The sequence below is a fragment of the Echeneis naucrates genome, chromosome 24 (genome assembly GCF_900963305.1).
Source record: "Echeneis naucrates chromosome 24, fEcheNa1.1, whole genome shotgun sequence".
Lineage (NCBI taxonomy): Eukaryota > Metazoa > Chordata > Actinopteri > Carangiformes > Echeneidae > Echeneis > Echeneis naucrates.
In genome coordinates this window covers 1,753,298-1,775,713 of record NC_042534.1, presented here as the reverse complement: position 1 = coordinate 1,775,713, position 22,416 = coordinate 1,753,298, and the positions used below count along the sequence as shown (strand labels likewise).

The 22,416-nt window shown below is 44.6% G+C and overlaps 3 protein-coding genes across 3 annotated transcripts; 2 read left to right on the top strand and 1 right to left on the bottom strand.

The window, feature by feature from the left end:
- Positions 1-187: 187 nt before the first annotated feature.
- On the top strand, positions 188-5,564 carry LOC115037755 (cleavage and polyadenylation specificity factor subunit 3-like). The gene is made up of 18 exons (XM_029496476.1): positions 188-332; positions 644-707; positions 809-906; positions 993-1,121; positions 1,296-1,473; positions 1,559-1,648; positions 1,747-1,897; positions 1,975-2,150; positions 2,233-2,391; positions 2,494-2,640; positions 3,005-3,157; positions 3,250-3,358; positions 3,441-3,539; positions 3,621-3,715; positions 4,080-4,167; positions 4,273-4,339; positions 4,637-4,733; positions 5,101-5,564. The coding sequence occupies exons 1-18, from the start codon at positions 262-264 to the stop codon at positions 5,188-5,190; spliced, it is 2,061 nt and encodes a 686-aa protein (XP_029352336.1). The 5' UTR covers positions 188-261; the 3' UTR covers positions 5,191-5,564.
- Positions 5,565-6,807: 1,243 nt separating this feature from the next.
- Positions 6,808-13,563, bottom strand: adam17b (ADAM metallopeptidase domain 17b). Its single transcript, XM_029496165.1, has 18 exons — positions 13,257-13,563; positions 12,310-12,442; positions 12,090-12,223; positions 11,775-11,863; positions 11,514-11,694; positions 10,982-11,112; positions 10,822-10,908; positions 10,264-10,377; positions 10,021-10,165; positions 9,853-9,944; positions 9,627-9,779; positions 9,222-9,421; positions 8,855-8,958; positions 8,642-8,776; positions 8,316-8,446; positions 8,056-8,223; positions 7,927-7,983; positions 6,808-7,681 (listed from the first exon to the last, which is right to left on the bottom strand). The coding sequence occupies exons 1-18, from the start codon at positions 13,357-13,359 to the stop codon at positions 7,319-7,321; spliced, it is 2,520 nt and encodes an 839-aa protein (XP_029352025.1). The 5' UTR covers positions 13,360-13,563; the 3' UTR covers positions 6,808-7,318.
- A 1,432-nt stretch (positions 13,564-14,995) lies between these two features.
- On the top strand, positions 14,996-21,703 carry taf1b (TATA box binding protein (Tbp)-associated factor, RNA polymerase I, B). Its single transcript, XM_029496316.1, has 15 exons — positions 14,996-15,127; positions 15,688-15,786; positions 16,008-16,095; positions 16,215-16,312; positions 16,387-16,479; positions 16,592-16,676; positions 16,932-17,085; positions 17,182-17,281; positions 17,433-17,580; positions 17,661-17,835; positions 17,911-17,948; positions 18,263-18,350; positions 18,562-18,632; positions 18,720-18,948; positions 19,093-21,703. The coding sequence occupies exons 1-15, from the start codon at positions 15,110-15,112 to the stop codon at positions 19,331-19,333; spliced, it is 1,725 nt and encodes a 574-aa protein (XP_029352176.1). The 5' UTR covers positions 14,996-15,109; the 3' UTR covers positions 19,334-21,703.
- The last annotated feature ends 713 nt before the right edge of the window (positions 21,704-22,416 follow it).

The following is a 22,416-nucleotide window of genomic DNA, read 5'->3' as shown; positions in this document are numbered from 1 at the left end:
TTTTTTTTTTTACCATACTGATGACTCTGCTTTCTGCTCTTTTATTATTATCATATACTCAATATTTCTTCCAGTTTAAATTTTTCTTTTATTCCCTCTTCTTTCTTCAATTTCTCTGTTTTATAATAAGGGGGGAACCTTTGAGCTCCGGTCAGAGAGGAGCACGGACAGATTTCCCGGACGGACCGGAAGGAGCAGCGGCTCCCATGCAGAAGATGAATTAGTCTTTTCTGGCTTCTTGTCGTGTTTGTTTGGTTAAACATGGCGGCCAAACGCAAACCGGACGCCGTAGTTCCAGCGGAGGAGAGTGACCAGCTGCTGATCCGCCCGCTGTGAGTCAACAACAACTTTTTTGTTTTTCATTTTCACCGCCAACAAACCGCCTCTTTCACAGCTTTCCTTCCGCCATCGGAGGAAAAACACGGTTAAAGTTCATTTTTTTCAGGACTTCCACTTCATCCTCGGAGGGGAAATCAAAAGTTTGTGGTCCGTCTGAAGCTTAAACATCTCGGACTACTTCAACTAAAGTCAAATTAAAAAAAAACAAACATGTTTGGGGGTTTGTTTGTGTTGTTGTTTTTTTAAACTTAAAGGCTGAAATGTGAAGCCTGATGAAGTTGATGATGTGACTGTTTGTCTGCAGAGGAGCCGGACAGGAAGTGGGAAGGTCATGCATCATCCTGGAGTTCAAGGGACGGAAGATCATGGTGGGTTCAGCCGGATCGTCTCACAGCGGGAAGTCTGGAGCTGCAGGGTGGACTAAAACTTTTGTGTGTCTGTGTTTGTGTTTGTGCGTGTTGTGGTCTAGCTGGACTGTGGCATCCATCCTGGACTGGAGGGAATGGATGCTCTGCCGTACATCGACCTGATCGACCCGGCGGAGATCGACCTGCTGCTCATCAGCCAGTGAGTTCATAAAATCTCTTTCATCAACAACGTTTGTCTTTTTTTTTTTCCCCTCCTCCAATCTTCGCTCATTTTCACCCCACCAGCTTCCACCTGGACCACTGTGGCGCTCTGCCCTGGTTCCTGCAGAAGACCAGCTTCAAAGGCCGAACCTTCATGACTCACGCCACCAAGGCCATTTACCGCTGGCTGCTGTCCGACTACGTCAAAGTCAGGTAGGACCTGAGAGACGTAAATCTGCATTCTATGTCACGACCATCAGGGTTGTTAAAAAAAAAAAAAAAAAGGCAGATTGTCTTAAAGTACTGAGGTCTGCGGGAAAACGTCACACTTCTTGATTTATCTATCTATTTTCGTACGGCCTGTTTTATGTGATGTGCGTTTTGCAGTAACATCTCAGCAGACGACATGCTCTACACTGAGACGGACCTGGAGGAGAGCATGGAGAAGATCGAGACCATCAACTTCCACGAGGTGAAGGAAGTGGCCGGCATTAAGTTCTGGTGCTACCACGCCGGCCACGTCCTCGGAGCCGCCATGTTCATGATCGAGATCGCCGGCGTCAAGGTAGCTGTTAGCTCACAGCCCCGGAGCTGGTTTTTCCGAGGCTTCTTGATTTGATTTAGGATTTGACACCCCCGTCTGTGTGTAGTTGCTGTACACAGGAGATTTCTCCCGTCAGGAAGACCAACATCTGATGGCTGCAGAGATCCCCAGTGTCAAACCAGACATCCTCATCACGGTGGGCGGAGCTGCACAGACTTAATGAACCTCATTTAAAAGTGACTCGAGCCTCAACATTTCCATTTGTGTTGTTGTTGTTGTGGTGCTGTGTGTCAGGAGTCGACCTACGGGACTCACATCCACGAGAAGCGAGAGGAGAGAGAGGCTCGTTTCTGCAACACAGTGCACGACATCGTGAACAGGGAAGGTCGATGTCTGATCCCCGTCTTCGCTCTGGGACGAGCCCAGGAGCTGCTGCTCATCCTGGGTGAGGCCACGCCCACACCGCCGCTGTTTTTAAAATCCAGACGAGCAACTCATAATGTGTTTGTGCGTTTGAACCAGACGAGTACTGGCAGAACCATCCGGAGCTCCACGACATCCCCATCTACTACGCCTCGTCTCTGGCCAGGAAGTGCATGGCCGTGTACCAGACCTACATCAACGCCATGAACGACAAGATCCGCAAAGCCATCAACATCAACAACCCCTTCGTCTTCAAACACATCAGCAACCTCAAGGTGAGTCGACCCGTCCCGTCACAGGCGCGTTGGAGTTTGAGCCTGCAGCAGTTTCCCAACTTTGAGTGTGTCGTCGTTCCAGAGCATGGATCACTTCGACGACATCGGCCCCAGTGTGGTGATGGCGTCGCCCGGTATGATGCAGAGCGGTTTGTCCAGAGAGCTGTTTGAGAGCTGGTGCACCGACAAGAGGAACGGCGTCATCATCGCCGGATACTGCGTGGAGGGAACGCTCGCCAAGGTGAGCTCAGCAAGCGTGAAGCGCCACAGACATTCACTTAGTTTCTGTACGATGTCAACCAGAATCTGTTTGTTTGTTTGTTTTTGTGTGTGTGTGTCTCAGCACATCATGACGGAGCCTGATGAGATCACCACCATGTCGGGGCAGAAGCTTCCTCTGAAGATGTCGGTGGACTACATCTCCTTCTCTGCTCACACCGACTACCAGCAGACCAGCGAGTTCATCAGAGCCCTCAAACCTCCTCACGTGGTAACACACACACACACACACACACAACTGTTCAAACACACAACATGAAGCTGTGACGCGTCCTCCAGCTGATGAGTCTGATTCAGATTGAACGTTTGTTCACCGTTTGATCTGCGTCTTCACTGAAAAACTTCAGCTGTGTCTGTCTGTGTTTGAATGAATTTTTCTGACAGTCCCTCACTAAACATCATGTCCCGTTTCCTGGTGTCCATGGAAACACACGCAGTGACGCTGTGTCCCACACACCTGGCTGGATATTTCTCTATAGTGTTACCATAGTAACAGAGCAGACATCCATATGTAAACACACAAACCAGTCTCCGGAGAAAAGTGGAGCCACATGTGTTTCGTGTTTGCGTCCCAGATTCTGGTGCACGGCGAGCAGAATGAGATGGCCCGTCTGAAGGCGGCGCTGATCCGCGAGTACGAAGACAACGACGAGGTTCACATCGAAGTGCACAACCCGAGAAACACAGAGGCCGTGACGCTGAACTTCAGAGGAGAGAAACTGGCAAAGGTTCGCTTTGGCACAGCAGCCCGCTGTGTAGGTGTGTGTGTCTGTGTGCTGCACGGCCGTGTTAACTCCCAGCATGCTCTGCTCCGCTGCAGGTGATGGGCTCTCTGGCGGACCAAAAGTGCGGTCAGGGTCAGAGGGTTTCTGGGATCCTCGTCAAAAGAAACTTCAGCTATCACATCCTGACGCCGTCCGACCTCTCCAGTCAGTAACTGTGTGTGTGTGTGTGTGTGTGTGTGTGTGTCTGACACACAATAACACAGTTTTTCCTCCCGTTTCCCTTCAGACTACACGGATCTGTGTATGGGCACGGTGAAACAGACCCAGGCCATCCCGTACACCGGACCGATCTCTCTGCTGGTCAGTCAGCTGCGAAGCCTCGCAGGTGAGTCAGCAGCTTCCATCCGTCTGCGGTCCGACGTCAGACCTTCAGGTCGTCGCTGACGAGCTGTCTGTTGTTCCCCAGGAGACGTGGAGCAGGTGGAAGGAACGGAGAAGATCACTGTGAAGATCTTCAAGAGCATCACTCTGGTTCACGATGCCGGCATGGTGATGCTGGAGGTCAGGCACAGAGACGACAACGACCGCACACTGACAAGATTAGAATCACGATTTTAAGAATTTAAAGCTAATAATTAAAGTGAAAAGTGAAATGTAGGGCCGATCAATAGAATGTGCTCAACAGTGGAGACGCCTCCTGGTGGCAGATCCATTTTTATTTAGTCTGTTGCTGCAGTTATTACATGTTCACATAGTGCAGGATGAACCTGAGCGGATTTCATGATAATCGTTCTAATCTGTATTTGGGCCACGAACAAACAGAAACAGAAAAAACTCAATGAGGAAAACTTTAAGACAGAGGACTGATGATCGATGAAACAGTTTTAACAGAAACAGAATGACCGGCTTTATTTTCTCGTCTCAGTGGATCGCCAACCCGCTCAACGACATGTATGCTGACGCCGTCACCACGGTGATCCTGGAGGTCCAATCCAACCCCAACGCCCAGAAATGTACGTAAACACAACACGACAAAGTGGCGAAGGAGGTTTTTATTCTTCTGTGGAACAAAAACTAACAACTCGATTTGTCTTGTCTTGCTTGTTTGCTTGTTTCAGTTCTTGAGGGCAAAAAGGAAACCTTCGACATGGAGCTGTTTGTAGAGCGACTGGAGCTCATGCTGCAGTGAGTACTGAACACACAAGTGGGTTGTGTTTGTTTGGCTTTGTGCGGAGTATCAGTCGGGTGGAGTCAACACCACAACAAGCAGCGGAGTTTCTGTTGGCCGTTTTGGCAGTTTGGTCTTTGTTACCTGAGGCGTTCTGAAGCCCCGCCCACCCGTCTGTCCTCCAATAAATAAAACAAACACACCCTTTGTGGAGTTATTTAAAGCAGCAGGAAATTATTAAAATATGTAAATAGATATTCAGAAGAGCCGTCAATAAATCAAATCTTTGTTGAACGATGTCCGTTGTGTTGCAGAGATATGTTCGGGGAGGACTGTGTGAATTTCAAAGACAGTAAAAACCTGAGCGTGAAGGTGGACGGAGTCACGGCGCTCATCGACCCCGAAACCAGAGTGAGTCTGATCCCACATAACAGAAAAATAAAGCACGTCAGTAAAACACACTGTCAGTCATGAAAATATCACAATAATGTGCGCAGTTCGTCTGAAGTCGTTTGAAGAAAACATGTCTCAGAGGAAAGAATTAGATTTATTAAGGCTGTTTATCAATAAGCTGATGACAGATGTGAGCGTGAATATTGAACAGGTAGAAATGTCCCTCGGTATAAAAAAAGTTTAAATCTGGTCGACTGATATCTGAAGTCCACACGGATCCGACGCAGCGGAAATCATTTTCAATCTTTTTCAAACAAGCTCGTGATTTAATAAAAACGACTGAACGCCAGCTTGACCTTTGACCCCTGTGCCTGCTGACCCGCAGTCTGTGACCTGCGCGGAGGACGAGACGCTGAGGGAGATGGTGGAGGTCGCCGTCCATCGGCTCTACGACGCCCTCACCCCCGCGTTCTGACCGACCACGCCCACTCTGTGACGGTGATGAACTGATGTTTGCCTTCCTGGTAACACTTTCAGTCCCTGGAGTCTTAATCAGAATATAAATATGTAATAACTGGTTTATAACAGATTGATGCAGCTGTGATCACGTGTTTAATACACAGCTGGAATAAGATCCTGTTATTAAAACAAATATTAAAATAACACGTCTTTATGTGCGTTTAAAGATTATGACACCGTTATAAACCATTTATTTATTTATATTCTGATAATAAAGACTGAAGCTTCTTTAACAAAGATGCACTCTTTGTTGGAAACGTGATTCCAAAGGAATCAGCAGACGGATCCGCCAACAACACTGTTGACTGTTTTTGTACCTGATTTTTTTTTTTTTTTTTTTTTTTTTTAGAAGACAGATGTGTCAAAGTTTGATTCATTCATAAGAAAAATAAACTTATTTTAGTGGATCAGTGAGTTTGTGATTTGATGTCTTTCTTTAAATGTTTTTTTGAACTTTTGATCAAACTGGACGTGAAATTCTCGGCTCAGTTTGAAATAAGAACAAATAAAATAAAATGATATGAATCATAACTGATATTTAAAAAATGAAATCATTCAGCGTTCATAAAAGAAATATTAAACTGAAAATAGTTTGATTACAAAAACAGTGGCCCATTTTATTTTCTGACATCAGACTGAACGTCTGACAGGTAAACACAGTGACAACAACTACACAGGCGTACACAACACAAAACATCGCTCCACATATCTGTCTTACACAACATTAAAAATACTGACAAGTGCATTTGAACACCACAGATGAAGAGAAGGCACACTGAGCTTTGGCATTTACAACATTTTATCCACAAAACAGATTTTATGAAAACTAAACTCTGGTACAAAAACATCAATGCAAACTACCTGTAGACTAAAGTTTGGTTTAAAGCAGCTCTGTTTGTGTTGTTGATGTGGTATTTATTCCCCAAAAAAGACACAATCGCACAAGTTTAAAAGCAACAGTTCAACTACATGTGTATATATGACCTCATGGAAAAAAAATGGAAGCCCATTTATCCAAAAGAAAGAGAAAACAAATGAAATGTTAAAAAAATGGCAGATTGGTGGATTTTTCTCTATAAATTAGGGCGGTGATAGAGATTATTTTTCCAATTGATCAATGCAAATAATCTATCAATCCTTCAGGCTGTAAAACTGTAAAAAAAAAAAAAAAATGTTCTTGAGTTAGACTTTGTTTTGTGTCCCTTTAAAGGAATATTTATTTTGCTGTAAGATTTAATATTCCTGCAAAACAGCTTAATGGATGATAGTGAATTAAAATTAAATTCACTGGTTGAAGTCAGCTTTCAAAAATAAAAAAAATAAAATTCACACATAGTGGCTTTAAAATCTGGGAAACAGCTCAGAAGCTGGATGTGAATCATTCTGGCAGCAGGAATATCTGAGTATTTATAACACACACTGAGAAAGACACAAATAGTTGTAAACCAAAACAAAACTTTAGATTTTGTTTCTTCCTGCTGCCTTAAATCCTTTGAGCCTCCGTACCAGAAGACCAGAACTTTCAATAGAAGCTGCCGGTGACGTGTAGTGTGACGTCAAAAAGACGTGAACACAAAGGTCAACACAAATGATTGTTATATTACAGGTGAACTTTTTTTTTTTTTTTTTTTAAATCAGTGCTGCACCTCGAGCTGGGTATCATCTGCCCATAAAACAAAATAAGAATAAGTGTTTTATTTTGTAGCACATGATTTGTTCTTTTTTTTTTTTTTTTAAGCCTGACCTCTGCTACGAGTTCAGGAACAGAAATGAATGCGCTAAAATCTCCAAACGAAGTTCAGCCTGAGGGGAACGTGAATGTCGTGACCGACCTGATCAGTCTTTGGTTTTCTGCGTCAGATTTAGAGGTTCGATACGCAGCTCCAGGTGCAGCTTCAAGAAGCTGGTGGTTCGTATCGCTGACCTGAAGGAGGGATTTGAAACGAAGGTGTGACCGCACGGGAGACAATCTGACATTTTTCTCTTTCACTTTTAAAGACAGTTTAAGAAAACGGAGTTTTCAGTCAACAGTGCAGCATTCTTCAGTCTGTAAAAACCTGAAGGGGACCGACGACCTGACGTCCTCAGCACTGCGTCTCCTTGGTGTCGATCTGATGTTGCCTCTGCAGTCTGAACAGCAGCGCCTTCTCGCTGCGACTCACCACGCTGTTCTCCGTCAGGTCCTCGAAGGAGCGCGGGGCCGCCCCCGCCGGCCGCCCGAACGCCTCCTCCAGGGCCTCCTCGTCCAGGTGGGAGTCGAAGCTGGGGTCCTCCTGGATGGTGGCCATGCGGGGGCTGTCCAGAGGGGGCGCCACAGGTCCAGGAGCTGAGTCGGGGCCGGATGGCTGGAAGCGGAGGGAGGCGGTGGTGGCGGCGCTCACCGGGAAGCTCGGAGGTTTGAAGATCCGAACAGACGCAGACTCCAGGCTGCTCAGGAGCTCGGCATTCTGGGAAAAAATAACCATCAGAGCCGGTTGGTCTAAAGATCAGAAGTTCAGATTATCAGACTAATGTTGCCGTCTGATAAGCCCCACCCACTGACAGGTGCCATGGTAACCAGATAATCACTGTTACAAACTGATTGTTCAACATTTACTTCCTGTTTCCTGAACTGGGATTCATCTGAGTGTGTTTCTGATTCAGTGTTATTGTGTGACGGTGACGAAGATCAGATTTCTGCTGGTTAACTCACACTGGAGAAGAACAGAGACTTGGTGGTCTGCTCGTACTGTTTGTCCAACTTCTTGTCCTGAGAGAAGAGACGAAGAGGAAATGAAACCTGAAATAATTAGCCTTTCTTCGCATCAGCTCAAAGACCCACCACACAGTGAACCAGGATGCTGAAGGGAACCCAGAAGAGCAGCGAGAACGCCACGACCGAGCCCACGATGTTATCCGCCAGAAACTTCCCGAAGGTGTTGATGTCCAGTTTGTCGATGAACTCCCACAGTCGCTCCACCACGTCCTGCACCTGCTTCATGCACTTCCCCTGCAGACACAGAAGAACAGCCACGCGTTTACACGTCTCGCCGCCCGGAGCGTTGGGTACTGACGGCAGTTTCTCCCGACGGCTCGTCTCACCGCTCCGTCGCAGAAGCCCACGGTGCAGGGTTTCCCTTTACGCAGGAACAGGAAGTTGCCTGAAGCGTCCTGGTGAGGGGCGCAGACGCCGCTGCTGCTCCGACAGCAGACTTTGCAGGACGCGTTGGTTTCTACGAAGACCAAAGAAGAAGACACTTCACTGCCTTCTGTGCATTATCATCTGCTACACCTTCCTCTCTTTTAGCTCCGCTTTTGGTCCCTACCAACCTCTCCGGGGAAAGTTTGGATATTTTTTCCTACGTTTCTTTTAACATTCAGAGTGTCTGATGAAGTGAAACTGGACTACAGTGTTGTCTCTTTGGTACCGTTGCAGGCGCAGGGCTGCAGCTTTAGGGAGGCCTGGCAGAAAGGAATACACTCTCCGTTCAGACACTCGCCGCTGTCCAGACACACCGTTGTATCTCTGGCGTTGGCCGGCGGAGGACACTCGCTGCTGTCTCCTGTCGACACAAACACAGCAGACATGAGGCGCCCGGAGCGGTGGGCGGATCTACGACCTTGGTGGCGTGCGCCCTGACCTGTGCAGTAGGAGTGTCCTTTACAGGTGGCGTTGATGGGCTCCTGACAAACTTCACCTTTAACCTCAAACCTGCAGTTTTTGCAGCAGGCACTGTTTCTGTCACTGAGCACAAAAACAGATAGAATCACGTCGGACTGACAGAAACACAAACAAACAAGTTTACACAACCTGCAACATCATTTGTGATTACATTTGAGAATATTTTAACATTTCTGCCGTTCTTGTCAGTGAGGCGGCGATGGTTGATTGGACCATCTGAAACCTGTCTGCTTCTTTACGGATTAGATTCTCAGGCTCCATCGTATTTTATTCTTTTCAGTAACACGTCTTGGAGCTCCATCCTGCTGGTGGTGTCCGTCTCTGACCTGCACTGGGCTCCGGGCTTCAGCCTGCAGTCGGCGGTGCAGCACGGGTCCATGTTGATGTTCAGCAGTCCGGGATCGCACTGCTCCCCCTGCTCCACCCGGGAGTTTCCGCACACGTTGATGTTTCTCTCCTTGAAGCAGGTCGGCGCCTTGGTCTTCAGGCACATCACGATGGAGCGTTTACTGCAGTTAGAGAAGAGCTGGAGAGAAGGAGAGAATCTGTTTATCGATCCTCGGGTGCTCACTTCAAACCAAGAGAGCTGAGGATTCCTCTCATTGTGATAAGATATTGAAATATTGTTGTGATAAAAGGGTTTGGTCTGAATTTGTTGACGACGGCTGTGGACAAAAAGGACACAGTGAGTAAATCGCAGATTTAGTCTCATCACGAACAGGAGGCAGCACCTTGTTGTTGACGCGGTCTCCGCTTACAGCAATGGGGTACATGACGTATTTCCCCCCCTTGTCCTCGTGGGGGGCGCAGTATGCGATGTTGTCGGGGTCGTGCTCGGCTCCAAAGTTATGGCCGAGCTCGTGAGTGGTCACCAGGTCTGCTTCCTGCGGGGACGACACCAAAGGACATCTTCAGACTGGGATCGGACTAAAGGGAGACCTGAACGAACCAGCCAACCTTAGTGAGGATGGTCTTCCCGTAGTTCTTCGTGCTGGTCAGACCCGTGTTGAGGTAAATCGACCTCCCCTCGTTTGTAGATGAAGGACACGCTGAGGACACAACAGAAGAACCAGAGTGATCGTCTCGCTCTGACCAGATAAGCTCTGGGACTGCGGTGAAATCTACCTTTGGAGCAAAGACCTCCAGGGATGTCGAGTTTGGACGGGGCCACGTAGGCCAGACCCAGCGTCCCTTCATCAAAGTCCTGATAGGTGAAGAGGTGAGCCAGACAGACGTTGGAGGCCTTTTCTGCGATGTCCACACTGAACTGCTGCAGGAGGACAAAACCACGGCGGTCTCAGGATTTTACTTCTGCGGCCGTCTAATTTTCATTTTATTGTGGCGCTGCGTGTCGGGTCGGGGTTTTACCTCCAGTAGTTTCTTGACATCCCAGACTCCGTCTCTGTCCTTCCCTGGACTTCCTCTCATGTTGAAGTGACTTTTTCCTGCATCCACAGGCGTCGGACTCTTCTTGATGATGATCTGAAAGGAGAAACGGCAGCCGTGCGCGTTAAAACCGATCGGCTCTCGATCCAGATGTCCAGATCAGAATTTTAGATTACGTTTCTGCGGTTCCTGTCAAATCTGTTTGATGGTTTCATCAGGGCAAGCTGTCAGATATTGAGAAATTTATTCAACAAACCTTAAAGTAAAATCTTCTGAAAACATTTAGTTTGTATCACAGAATAGATTTCTGCAGCTCCAAAATGCTTCGTGTTAAATCTGTCTTTTTTTTTTTTTATCTGCTTTGATTCTGTGTTGTTTTCTTTCCCCCCCCACATATAATTATGTTCCATTTCTGACTTCTAGCTCTGTTTTTCAGTGTCTCTCAGGGCTTCCATAGTTTTTGACAGCGTTCATGGTGCTGATGCAGGAAGTCGTCGCTTTCAGAGCGTTTTAAAGTCTGCTTTTCGTCACGTCGCTCACCTGCTGGATCTGAACGCCGTAACCGATGAACTCGTGGTCCCACGACGTGTTTCTGTAGATGTCGTCCACACGGTCAATCAGCTCGATCTGAGGACACAGTCAGGGCCTTTAACCAGGACTCACAGAGGGATGCTGACATTGTGCAGGTGAGAGGTCTAACCAGGTAGTTGAGGGTGGTGCTCTCCTCCTCTCGGCCCATGTGCTTGAAGAAGCGATGGTCGGCCACCAGCAGCAGGGGACACGTGTTTTTCTTGTGGTCGAAGACTTGACGTTTCCCTCTGAACACGGAGTCTGAGCAGGAACAGACGTAACACGCAGTGAGAATCAGAGCGACAGACTCTGTTTTAATATATTTATAAAAAATTTATTATAAGAAAATATTTAATGGAGTAAGATTCGTGATCAAAGTCGTTTTCTCACAAAAAAAATACTTTCTGTGTCACATTAAAAGCTTCAGATCATCTTTGAAAACAAAAGTCTGAATCCCTCAAAGTAAAAGAAGTCTTTTTTGTGAAGCGGCTGCAGGAAATGCTCTTTAATCATCTCTGAGGTTAACGCTTCGCCCAGCTTGTTTGTTTTTTGGTGCGTCCTGGCAGCATTCAGATTTTCATTTGAAGGAAGGAAGAGTTACAGCCGTTTGTCTGAAGAGCTGCAGGAAACAGAAAAACCCTTCTGTGTTCAAACTTTCTGACCGTTATCGCCCTCATCGTCCAACATGGCCGTTTTAACGCTGTCTGGGAGGAGGTGGCTGGGGTCAGAGGTCACGTAGCCGCAGACTGAAGGCCGGTGCAGTCGGCTCAGGTTCCTGATGTCCTCCGAGCGGTAGATGAGCAGGCGGTCGTCAGGAGGCGCCGACGTGAACCTCCACAGAGGCTGAACACAGAGGACGACACTTTTTGTGTAATTCCTTACACTTCAAACATTTTACTCAGCCGCCAGCGTCCTGGCTTTACCTCGATGTTGAACTCTGCTTCGTCCGTCAGGATGTGAGCTGAGAACTCGTGGTCGTCGATATGAGCCTGAACTCGAGAGTGTTCCTCCCCTGGAAGAGAAAAACCAGAATTAAAGGATCTACTTTTGTCCTCTTCTTCTATAAATCCAACATCCAAACACAGACACATTTTCAATCTGCGTATTTCCTAAAGCAGCTGCAGCAAACACATCTGACCACAACATGGTCGCTTCAAATGCAGCAAAGTCATTTTGGTTTTTGGAAATTTCAGGATGTGATAAATGAAGGAAATCTTTAGTCAGCTGGTCTGTCTTACCAATGACGTGCCCGGTGAAGTAGTTGTGTCTGTTGACCGGGTAGCTTCGCTCTCGGCCGTCCTCGTCCACGACCACGGCTTTGAAATCGTCGGTGAACAGCTCGTCGTTGGTCCTCAGGTAGAGTCTGAACTGCCTGCACAAACCGGCGCACAGGCGGCATTAAAGGACGTTTACAGTCCGAGCACAGAGAGAGACACAAAGCTGCACGACATGTGAAACCTCTGCAGGGCGTTGAAGCTGAGCGTCTTCTCCACGTGAGTCTGAGTTTGGACGTCCCGGCGGCGGATGGAGTGAGTCTGCAGGTCGGACAGAGGCAGCACGTCGAAGTCATCCAGCATGGACCGGAGAGAGGCTGAGGAGGAAACACAGGTTTCCATGTGACGACAGTTTCATTCCGTATTTTTTAATTCATTGGACAAGATGGAGCCGACGGATTTGGATCTCTCTTTAGATCTTTCTCGTTTACATTCGGTTTTAATTGTTCTATTTAGAGTAAACACAAAAACTTGTGCAACAAAAAATGGACCATTTGTGTCTTTGTGTTGTTCAGAGCCTTTTAGTTGAACACGTCCATGTTTCCATCACCTTCCACTGTGTTTTTGGTCCACTTTAATAAAAATCAAAAATCAGAAAATAAACATTGACTCAATTTGGATCTGCGAGAAGAGAAGATATAAGATATTAACACTGTTTTTTGTCATAACTCTGATTCATTATTACTTTATTATTAAGACAGCCTGAAATATGAGACGGTAAAAATATGTTGTTCCTGTTTAGAGTCACCACAACCTAAAGCATGAGCCACTCAAAGAGCTACACATTGATCACATTGATTATTATCATTTAAACATCACTTAAATGATATTTTGACTTTGACTTGGTGATTTGGTGTTCATCTCTAATAGAAAATAACTGCATGATCAGAATGAATGAATTCATCAGACTTTATGAGGCCTGCCTCCTGATGTGGACTTATTATTTCTTTATTCTGGTATTTTTAATCAGATTTGTGTTTGACTGAGGTCAGACGGTGTTATCACCTCGTTGTTACTGAATGAATAATTATCAGATCTTTAAGGCTCATTTATTTAGATCCGGACTGGTCCTCCATAATTTAACCTTTTCAGTCCGGAGGAGGAAAGACCGGCAGGCCGATCCGGACTCACCGTACTCCGGCCGGTCGGTGTGTGTCGGCGGGGAGGCGGCTGCTTCAGCGTGGGGCCGGAAAAAGGCGAGAAGAGTGAGAGAAGTGAGAAGAGTGAGTCTCATTTTACTGACGGAGGTTTTATTCCGACTTCAGGACGGGCTGAATGAAGAACGGCCGGCGGCCCAAAGTCCCCCAAACATCAGATTTAGAGACGCTGTTCAGGATGAAAATCAAAGAAAAAGTCCTTCAGTCCGAACTCTGCTTGGAAACAGGCACAAACAAATGAAAGCTGTCTCCGGTCCGCAGAAAAAAAACACAAACAGAAAGACAGAAAACTAACAAAAAAAACAGGAAGACGGAAAAACGCTGCGAAGTCAAGTCAGCGATAAACAAGACGTGACGGACGGAAGTGGGTCTATCGGCCTTCACAATAATAGCACAAAAGTTTGGCCGCTGAAATAAAAACAGACTGAATTTGGTTTTAGATTCTGTTTTATCCTTTAAAGTGTGTTTTTATATTTGATAATTTTATTCTTCAACGAAATAATTTCCAAATTTGCAAAAGTTTCTATCTCTCTGTGTATCTATTTATTGATCTATTGATCTAAAATAATGAAATAAAAACAAAGCTTTGCATTATTTCCACCAAAATAAAAAACAGTAAGATCTGGTTGAATATGTTAAAAATTTATTAAAATAAAACAAATATTTTTATTTATTTATTTTTTTTTTAAACATGCACATTTATTGATGCATACTGATATGCTTTAATTTAAGGGGAGGCTAAAGTAAATTAATATTTTTAAGAACCTAAAATCAGTAATATTTATATTTAACTATAAATCTCCAGATTTCACTTCTTGGTTTAACAAAAAAGTGATTATCAGCTTTATTTTGAAAAGCCGTCGTTTTGAAGTGTCAGCATTGAGTAAGACTTTACAGAGGTGTGAATGAAACACGCTGAAACATAAAAAGCTCCAAAAACAAAAGTTTTGTGGATCAGATCGGGATTTTTTTGCAGATCTGCGGCTGATGTGGGAGTCAAAGCTGCACAGCGAACAGAAAGTGAAGCACACAGAGGTGAAACATGTTATATAAGAGAATAACACAAAGACATCTGCCAGGTCTATTTATAACATCTGATCTCATCCCAATCCGCTTTTACTCCATCACACACACACACACACAGCTGCTAAATCCAAGTTTACACCACCGCAGAAAATAAAGATACAGCAGAGGAGAGAAGGAAAAAATACAGTTCAGGCTGCTCAGTGTGGAATTATTCCCAGAAGATAATCTCATTGTTTTATTGAAGGAGTTTCTGGGTTAAAGTGACTCACAGCGGGACATTTTTTAACCACGTTTCCTCTCTGCATCTGCACTTGCAGAGGACAGGAAACTTGATGTTGCAGAAATATTTTCTTTTTCTTTTTTTTTTTTTTTTAACTTATTTGTTTGTTTGATTTGAGACTTTAGGTACTTCTTTTAGTAGTAACATTCCTGAAAAAGAAGAAACACTGAGACAGCTAGAAGTTGTTGTTTGGATAAAATTAAATCTATAATTTCAGATCTGTTTCCAGGTATATATTTATATTCATATTCATATTCTAACACGAAAAACTATTATTATTATTATTATTATTATTATTATTATTATTATTATTATTATTATTATTATTATTATTATTGTTGTTGTTGTTATCATGGCTAATAACTGTAGTTCCTGTCTCAGCCGGTGGGGGCGGAAAACCGGAAGTCCCTTCATGTTCCGGTTCTCTTCCTCGTGGTTTTTTCTGACAAACTGCAGAGCTTTTTTTATTTTTATTTCTTTTTACTTGTTAAAAATTATAAAAATATCGTCTTCAAGTGAAGATGGACGACGAACACACGGTAATGCGTTTATGTATATTTATTTTTTTATCTTTCTGTGACAAAAAGTGCCGTTTTATCTTTCTAACTTCAGCTCGTCGAGCCGAAAACCAAACTCCGTTCAATAATCTGTCGATTTTATATTTTCACTGTAATTTATGACATTATTTAACATTTTGGATCCGAACCGGTCGCATTGATATCAGTCGGTTACTTTTGAAATAACTGCTTTAATTTTATAAAATTAAATCTAATATTAGGGGCCGAATTTACCAGAAACCTGACAAAGTTGTTGAAGCTGATTTGACGAATCATTTACACTTTACAGACAACAAAGTCACATTTTACTAACGAAGTTCCTGCTGAGAATACAAGTCAGTAATTTTCCCTCTTATTTGGAGCTTTATATTCTATTTTATTTACATGAATATCGTTGCAGAGCCACATAAATAAAATCATATAGCTTTTTTTATTTTTATTTTTTGCTGTTTTTACTTTAAGCAACAAGAAGAATAAAAATCAGATTTAACTGTAAAAACTCATCTGTTGATGTGAAAACCAATGTGTGTGTCTGTGTGTAGGCTGGGTTCAGGGAACCCTGCACTCAGTGCTCCGCCGTGGATTGGGGGATTTCAGACGAGGGTCGTTTCTACTGCAGAACCTGCCATAATGTCATCGAGGTAAACAAAAACAACAACAACAACAACAGCATCTTTAGCTGATGTTGGATCAGTCACAGTCCAACAGTGTTATTTATCACTTCATCAGCAGCGACACGTTACATCAAGATGATGTAGATGTTTCAGACTGAATATGTTTATGTTTAAAAACTGTTGTAACATAAAGGGGAAGCTGAATGTCAGTGTGGTTTTAATGTCCGTTTGTGTCCAAATATCCTCAGAGAACCAAAGACGTGGTGGATCTGACCTTCACTCCCGGCTCCGCCAGGGTCTCCACCCTCGGCAGAAGAACCAGACAGATGTGGCAAGGTCAGGGCTTTTCTCTCAGGTCCTCAGACCTGGCCTCAAAAGTCAGGATCTGACTTCGGAGGATCAACAGATGGTTGAAATCACTGTGGGCTGAAAGTTCAGTGTCTCCTGCGTTTCAGAGGGAGGTCGTAAGTGGGCGGTCTGCGAAGGATTCCAGTTCATCCTGAGAAACCAGGCCAACGCTCTGATCCGACTGGGAGTCTCGCCATCGTTTAAGGTCTGTTGAATCGACCGCTGTTGAGCCTGAGGGATCAGTGAGAGTGGGGGCTGAAGGGAGTCCTGTTGTTTCAGGACCAGGTCTTGTGTCAGCTGTGGAGGCTTTACCTGCAGCGGAGCCATCAGGCCTACACCAGCAACCCAGTGAGCGCGGCCATCTTTAAAGTGGTGAGATGTACGCCGTTGGTGCAGCATTACATCAACACCTGCACCATGAAGTTATCAGTGAATGTTGTCGAACACAGAAGGAAAAATAGACTGGCTCCATCTCGCTCCACAGGGAAATTCGAAATCAGACACAGAGAGCATAGCCGAGTCAGCCAGTGAGACGGACGGAGAGAGGAGCCAAGATGGAGCCAACGCAGGTAATGAAACACACCACCAACAGTCAGTCACACAGGAGCCCCGCCCCCCAATCCATCCCCTGGTTTATAGTCATTTTTTTCACAATGGTCTAACCATTGTGAAAAAAAAATTAAGTGTGGACATTTTCCCAGAGACTTCTGGTGGTTATGAGATAGAATGCAGGTTTACGTCTGCATTGGCTTGGGGTGAAGTTACAGATTTGAACTGTCGGAGGATTTTAAACATGATGTGAAATCGTCCTTGAACCGCCACAGAGAGCAGTTGGTCGCAGGGCTCAGTGGACGGCGTCAGCTACAAGGCATCACGTGCGAAGAGGCCTGGTCTGATGAGCATGAGGAAGACCCTGGCTCTGATCCACCTGGCTCTGATCTGGAGCCGCGAGCCGCTGACGCTCAGCGACCTGCTCAGGTAAGGCCCGGACTCACCCTGACCTTCGGCCCGTGGAGGCTGAAGAGCAGGGAACTATTTTGACTTGTGACATTGAGCTGACACGTCTGTTTTCAGGCTGGTGAACGAAGGTCACGTCCCCTACGTGAACGCCTACGAGGAGCTGCCAGAGGAGATGATGCTCAACGGCAGAGATGCTGTCATCTTCAAAGTTGATGTCAGAAATCTTTTAAATTTGTGTTTTAGTCCAGTCCTTTCAAGTTAAACCAATCAGATTAGTGTAAATGGGCGGGACCTGGACACTCAATTGATTTATTTATTACTGATTTATTATTGATATTATTTATTTCAATACTTTTTTCCCACAGAGCATCCCGTCCTACCAGATGGTCCATAAGGAGGCTCAGTCTCTGGGTCTGTTCCTGCAGCTTCAGGCTTTTCCTCCAATCAGCCGACAGACTCTGCTCCACCCGGCGCTGCTCACCGTGCGCTACCTGATGGACGTCAACCTGCCCGGTATAGCCCGAACACACAGCACTGCTGAAATGTCACCACTGATGGATAATTAATCTTGTCTCTGTCCCCACCCGTCTCAGATGAGCTCCACCCATGGGTTTGCAGGACGATTGAGTGTGCAGGTATGGCAGATGAAACGCTCCACACGTTCAACGCCACATCTCATCCCAACCTGCCGCAGAACGACGTCACAGCAGCCGCCCTCATCATCGTCACCGTGAAGCTCATGTTCGGCATGGACGACCACACAGAGTGGTAACCTGAGGGACGCTGTGTTGTGTTTACTGACAATAATAACAAGTTAATAACAAGTTGGTTTGTGTCTTTTAGGACTTTGTCCAATGAAGCCAGCGTTCAGGACGACCAAGGTTGGTTCTTCATGTCAACACTTTTACTTTTAACCCTGGTTTCTGCAGCAGGGATGTTGGAAAATCACTTTAGAGGATGAAGATCTTCCACACTGATCCAGCTCAGCATCACAGCATCAGTCAGCATCAGTCATTATTACGTTTTGGTCTCTCCAGATACACAGGCTGACTTCTGGTGGTCATTAGTTTAGTTTCCTGCTAGTGCATTATCACGTTGAGCTTTTTTTTTTTTTTCTAAATCCTAACATCACCCTTCACACTAGGCGTTGCAGATTTTCTCGTTTTGTTGAGTTTTCTCGCCGTTCTTTTCTCAGGAGTCATGTTTAACCTGAGGAGGTGGTACAGGCTGATGCAGGCCACTCTGATCAAAGCTCAGCAGAGGAGAGACCACAACATCGCCAGGTGAGACGTCAGCTCTTACAAAATCAACAACAGGTTTACACAGCTGGCCAGCGATAATAAAATATTCACAGGGACAGTCAGCAGAAACTTGCTGTAAATAAATCCACATGTACTCTTCTTAGAAATGAAATGATCCATTTAGTGTTGTGGAATGGGAAGATGCTTTTTTATGGGTGTGTGTTTGCTGTTAAAAACATTCCTTCATCTTCAGGAAACAGTGGAAGGCAAAGAAAATTCTTCACAGAAACAAGAAGATGAAATACATTCTGGTGAAGAAGAGAAGTAAGAATTCCCGATGTTAGCTTCTGTTTGAGTTTCGCAATAACAATAATAACTGTAGAAACTATGATAATATTGCGGTGTGTTCAGGGACGGCGGAGCAAGTTAAGATCTGCTTCGAGAAGCTGTCTTCCTGTCCAGTGAGCGTCCCGCTCAGAGATCCGTCCAGCTTCAGGTTCTGTTGGGGGGACGAGGACGGAGCGGACGGTCCTAGTCTGCACCACCAGAAGTTGGACAAAGTTGTAACCTTTAAAAACGATGCCCTGACCCCCACAAACTCCACATACTGGCACCCAGCGCTCAAGCTCTGTACCTCCTGGTGGGTTTGTCAGAAAAGGAGGAAGTTATTATTGTCATGATTTTTGCTGAAATTATCTCCAGTTTATTTGTGTTAGCTTGAATGAAGCCTTGACCTTTCACCTCTGGGCTCCAGGTCAGATTTTCTTCTTCTCTCCCCCGTTAGGAATTGTCAGAGTCATTACTCGGAGATGGAGCCGACGTTGCCTCGTTCTTTCGTCTGGCTGCTGCAGCTCTTCTCCTTCCTGCTGGACGTGAAGCCGGCTCTTCTGTATGAGGAGGTGCTGATGGTGGAGAGACGAATCTTCACCACCACAAAGAAGGATAAAACCAAAACCAGGACCAGAACTGGGACACCGCAGAGGCAACTAAAAACTAAAGAATCAACACGAAAGCCCAACAGGTAACGTCCAAAAACACCTCGCTGTTCTCTCGAGGGTAAAAACAATCATCTCTCTGGAATCTGAATTCCAGGATCTGAGAGTCGACTGCTGAACACTTTCACATCCTCAATCTTGTGATAAAAAACCGAACTGGGATCCTTTCTCTCCTTTACAGAAACAAAGACCTTACAGAAAAATTCAGTTTTGTTTTTTTTTTTATTGTTCATACGTTCAGCTATGAAAGATTAAATATATAGTTTGATCGATGATGATCGGTTCAGAGAACTTTGGCTTTCTGCTTGTGAATGTTTATAAAAATGTGGTCAAAATAACAAGAGTATGTATAAAAACCTCTGAGTTATATTCAGAGGTGTTTGCTGAGGCACAAACATTTTAGTGAAAATGATCTTCAAGTCCATGAGCACTATTTTTAATAAATTCCACTTTCAGTCGTCGGTTGTTTACCTTCATCAGTCTGCAAGAAAATAATGAACAGAAGTTGATGATGATGTAAATCACAGAAAAAAGACAAATGATTAAATTTTTTCAAAGATTGGTTGTTGGAGGAAATGCCTTTGTTGATCGTTTCATGACAACCGCAAGCGCGAAGACAACGTTTTTGTTTTGTTTTTTTTTTTTGTCTTTGTCCTCCTGATTTGATTTTAAGCTGCTGTCAAATCTGGAGACAAAGAAGACACCAGAAAAATGCAGTAACAGAAACTGAACAGCAGAGGGAGACGCACACAAAGACAGGAGTTGAAACTAAACACACACTTGTTTCCTGCATGATCATCTGTAAATAGTATTTATAATTATGAAAAAGTTCCCTTCTGAAACTCAAGTTTCTCATCATCATTCAGAAAAACTCTACAGACATAAAAGACGTTTAATTAAAATGTGAAGCAACAGGCATAAAGAACAAATTTAATGATTGAATTTCAACTTTGCACAAAGTAGAGTTCAAAGGGAAAGATAAACGTGTCTGTTCTTCTTTGGACGTGATAATAAAGTGAACGTCTTCTCAGTCGGTCAGATTAAATGAGGATCAACAGAAACTTGACAGTTTACGAAGTTCCTGATTAAATGAAAAAATTGTGAGTTGTACAGTTACAGTCAGTTATTCTGATATTAAACATAAAAAAGGTTAAAAGTGTGTTTCCAGACCAGATGCTAAATGAAGAGTTAAAAAAAAACAATATAAACACAACAACACTCAACATGTTATCAGGAAACAGATGTGAGCTCAAACTCAGAACTGCTCAGATGACTGCTGCGCTGAAATATAAAACAAACAGGAATCACTGACCCTTAAATCTTGATATTGAGACAAAACATGCAGCTGAACACTTTTTCATTCTTTCAACAAATCAAACAGATGGAAGTTAAGTCTCTTAAATCCTGGAAATGCCTGTTTTTCTTTCATATGCAAGAAAACCCCAAAAATCTCAATCTGCTTGATGTCAGTTGGAATAATTGTTGTGATCTTTTTTTATTTCGCACTGAAGAATAAAAAAAGATAATGATGACACCTTTTGTTGGGACACATTTAGACTTCGACATTGCACTCCAGCAGCCAGCAGTGACAGATGTTGGTAAGAATTAGTACGAGCTAATGTGCCACAAACAGACGAACGGTGACATCAGACTCTTCCTGATCTGCGTTTATCTGCCTCTTTAGCTGTTAAATGCTCCACCATGTTCACCAGCTGCTCGCTAACTGGCTGTCAGCTGGCGGCTTTTCCCTGCTTTTATTTTGAAAATACAACAACTTGAAGCCCCATCAGTGCCGATTTCTCTCTGTTACTCCTGGTGAGCATTTTTGTGCTGTTGTTCTCTTCAGTTTGATCAAATTGACAGAAAGAAATACAAGAATGAAGCAACAACAACAAAGAGTCGTGCTGATGTCACTGTTTGGGCTTCAGCAGCATCAGAGACTTAAATTAAACTCAGCTCGACACCCAGCAGGAGTCATCTCAGGACACCGGAGTCGACCAGCCGTAAGTGAATGCAGCACGATGCTGTTTCCTCCGCAGAGGTGACAGGAGGTAATGCTGCTCGCTGTAGTATTACCATGGCAACATGCCCAACGCTGTAAAGCTCCCTAGCAACAGCCACGAACATGGCAACCGCCAAAACAAAACCCAACAGCCCTCGTCTGACTGAAGCTGGTTTAATGAGACGGACTTTATCCAGAGATGCTGATGCTGATGGTGAAGATGATGATGATGATGATGATGATGGTGGTGGTGGTGGTGGTGCGTTCAATGTCGCTGCTGCTGTTGCAGATCCAGTTCTGGAGTCTCTTTGAAATCAACTCATCATGCACAACTCCTTCAGTTCGATTCCTGTGTGTTGTATGTTTCAGCCAAACCTGTATTACTGTTTTGTTACCAATAAATCCAAACACGTATACTTAATCAGTCTCCGGATGTTTGACCTCCATTCTCGTCACCTCAGTTAGGTGAAACGCTCTGAGAACTTTCTTCCAGACATTTATGTCCTCTCTTCATTGTTTACCTGTAAACACGGGTTAACCTTTTATTTTAGAGCACCTTGTATCCCACTAAGCCTGCAAACTAACTCCAAACAAAACTGAATTTATGTTTCATGATAAACAAATAGAGCAGAAGCAGTAATGTGATTCTTGTTGGCCACTTCAGGGAGCAGTGGCATCAGTAAATATTTCCACCTTCACAGGAGTCCAGGATTTTCTCGGGGGAAAGCTAACGCGTTGGATTTCCTCATTGTTTTCTGTCTTTTGGCTGCTGTTCTGTTTGCTTTAGTGTCTTTCAGGACAGAAAGAAGCTGCAGGAGGCGACTCTCCTCACAATCGTCCATCTTTTTGGGAAATGCCTCAACAGCAGGTAGAGTTCATTCTGGCTGCTCTGCTCTTTTTCCAGACCAGGAAGAGAAACAAAACAAAACTGAGATGTGCCACAGAGCACCCTGACTCGGCTTCCTAATTTAGAAACAGTTTGTGCTGCTGTCAGGCTGCTGATAGTAAGAGTCTGGAAAACATCCAGATCACACACTGAGTTCCTAAAAAGCAAACATCTGAGATGGCACTGGAGGCTCTGCCCAGAAATAGTCCACTTAGGCTCTGACAT

Bases quoted from the DNA above. Each gene is read 5' to 3' on its own strand.
- LOC115037755 (XM_029496476.1), top strand. From the start codon at position 262: ATGGCGGCCAAACGCAAACCGGACGCCGTAGTTCCAGCGGAGGAGAGT. The intron at 2,392-2,493 runs GTGAGCTCAGCA...TGTGTGTCTCAG, and splicing joins TGGAGGGAACGCTCGCCAAG to CACATCATGACGGAGCCTGA. The intron at 2,641-3,004 runs GTAACACACACA...TTTGCGTCCCAG, and splicing joins CCCTCAAACCTCCTCACGTG to ATTCTGGTGCACGGCGAGCA.
- adam17b (XM_029496165.1), bottom strand. From the start codon at position 13,359: ATGAGACTCACTCTTCTCACTTCTCTCACTCTTCTCGCCTTTTTCCGG. The intron at 11,113-11,513 runs GTCAGAAAGTTT...GTTCCTGCTCAG, and splicing joins GGACGATGAGGGCGATAACG to ACTCCGTGTTCAGAGGGAAA. The intron at 7,984-8,055 runs GTGGGTCTTTGA...CTCTTCTCTCAG, and splicing joins GCATCCTGGTTCACTGTGTG to GACAAGAAGTTGGACAAACA.
- taf1b (XM_029496316.1), top strand. The intron at 16,480-16,591 runs GTGAGATGTACG...CTCGCTCCACAG, and splicing joins GCGCGGCCATCTTTAAAGTG to GGAAATTCGAAATCAGACAC. The intron at 17,836-17,910 runs GTAACCTGAGGG...TGTGTCTTTTAG, and splicing joins ATGGACGACCACACAGAGTG to GACTTTGTCCAATGAAGCCA.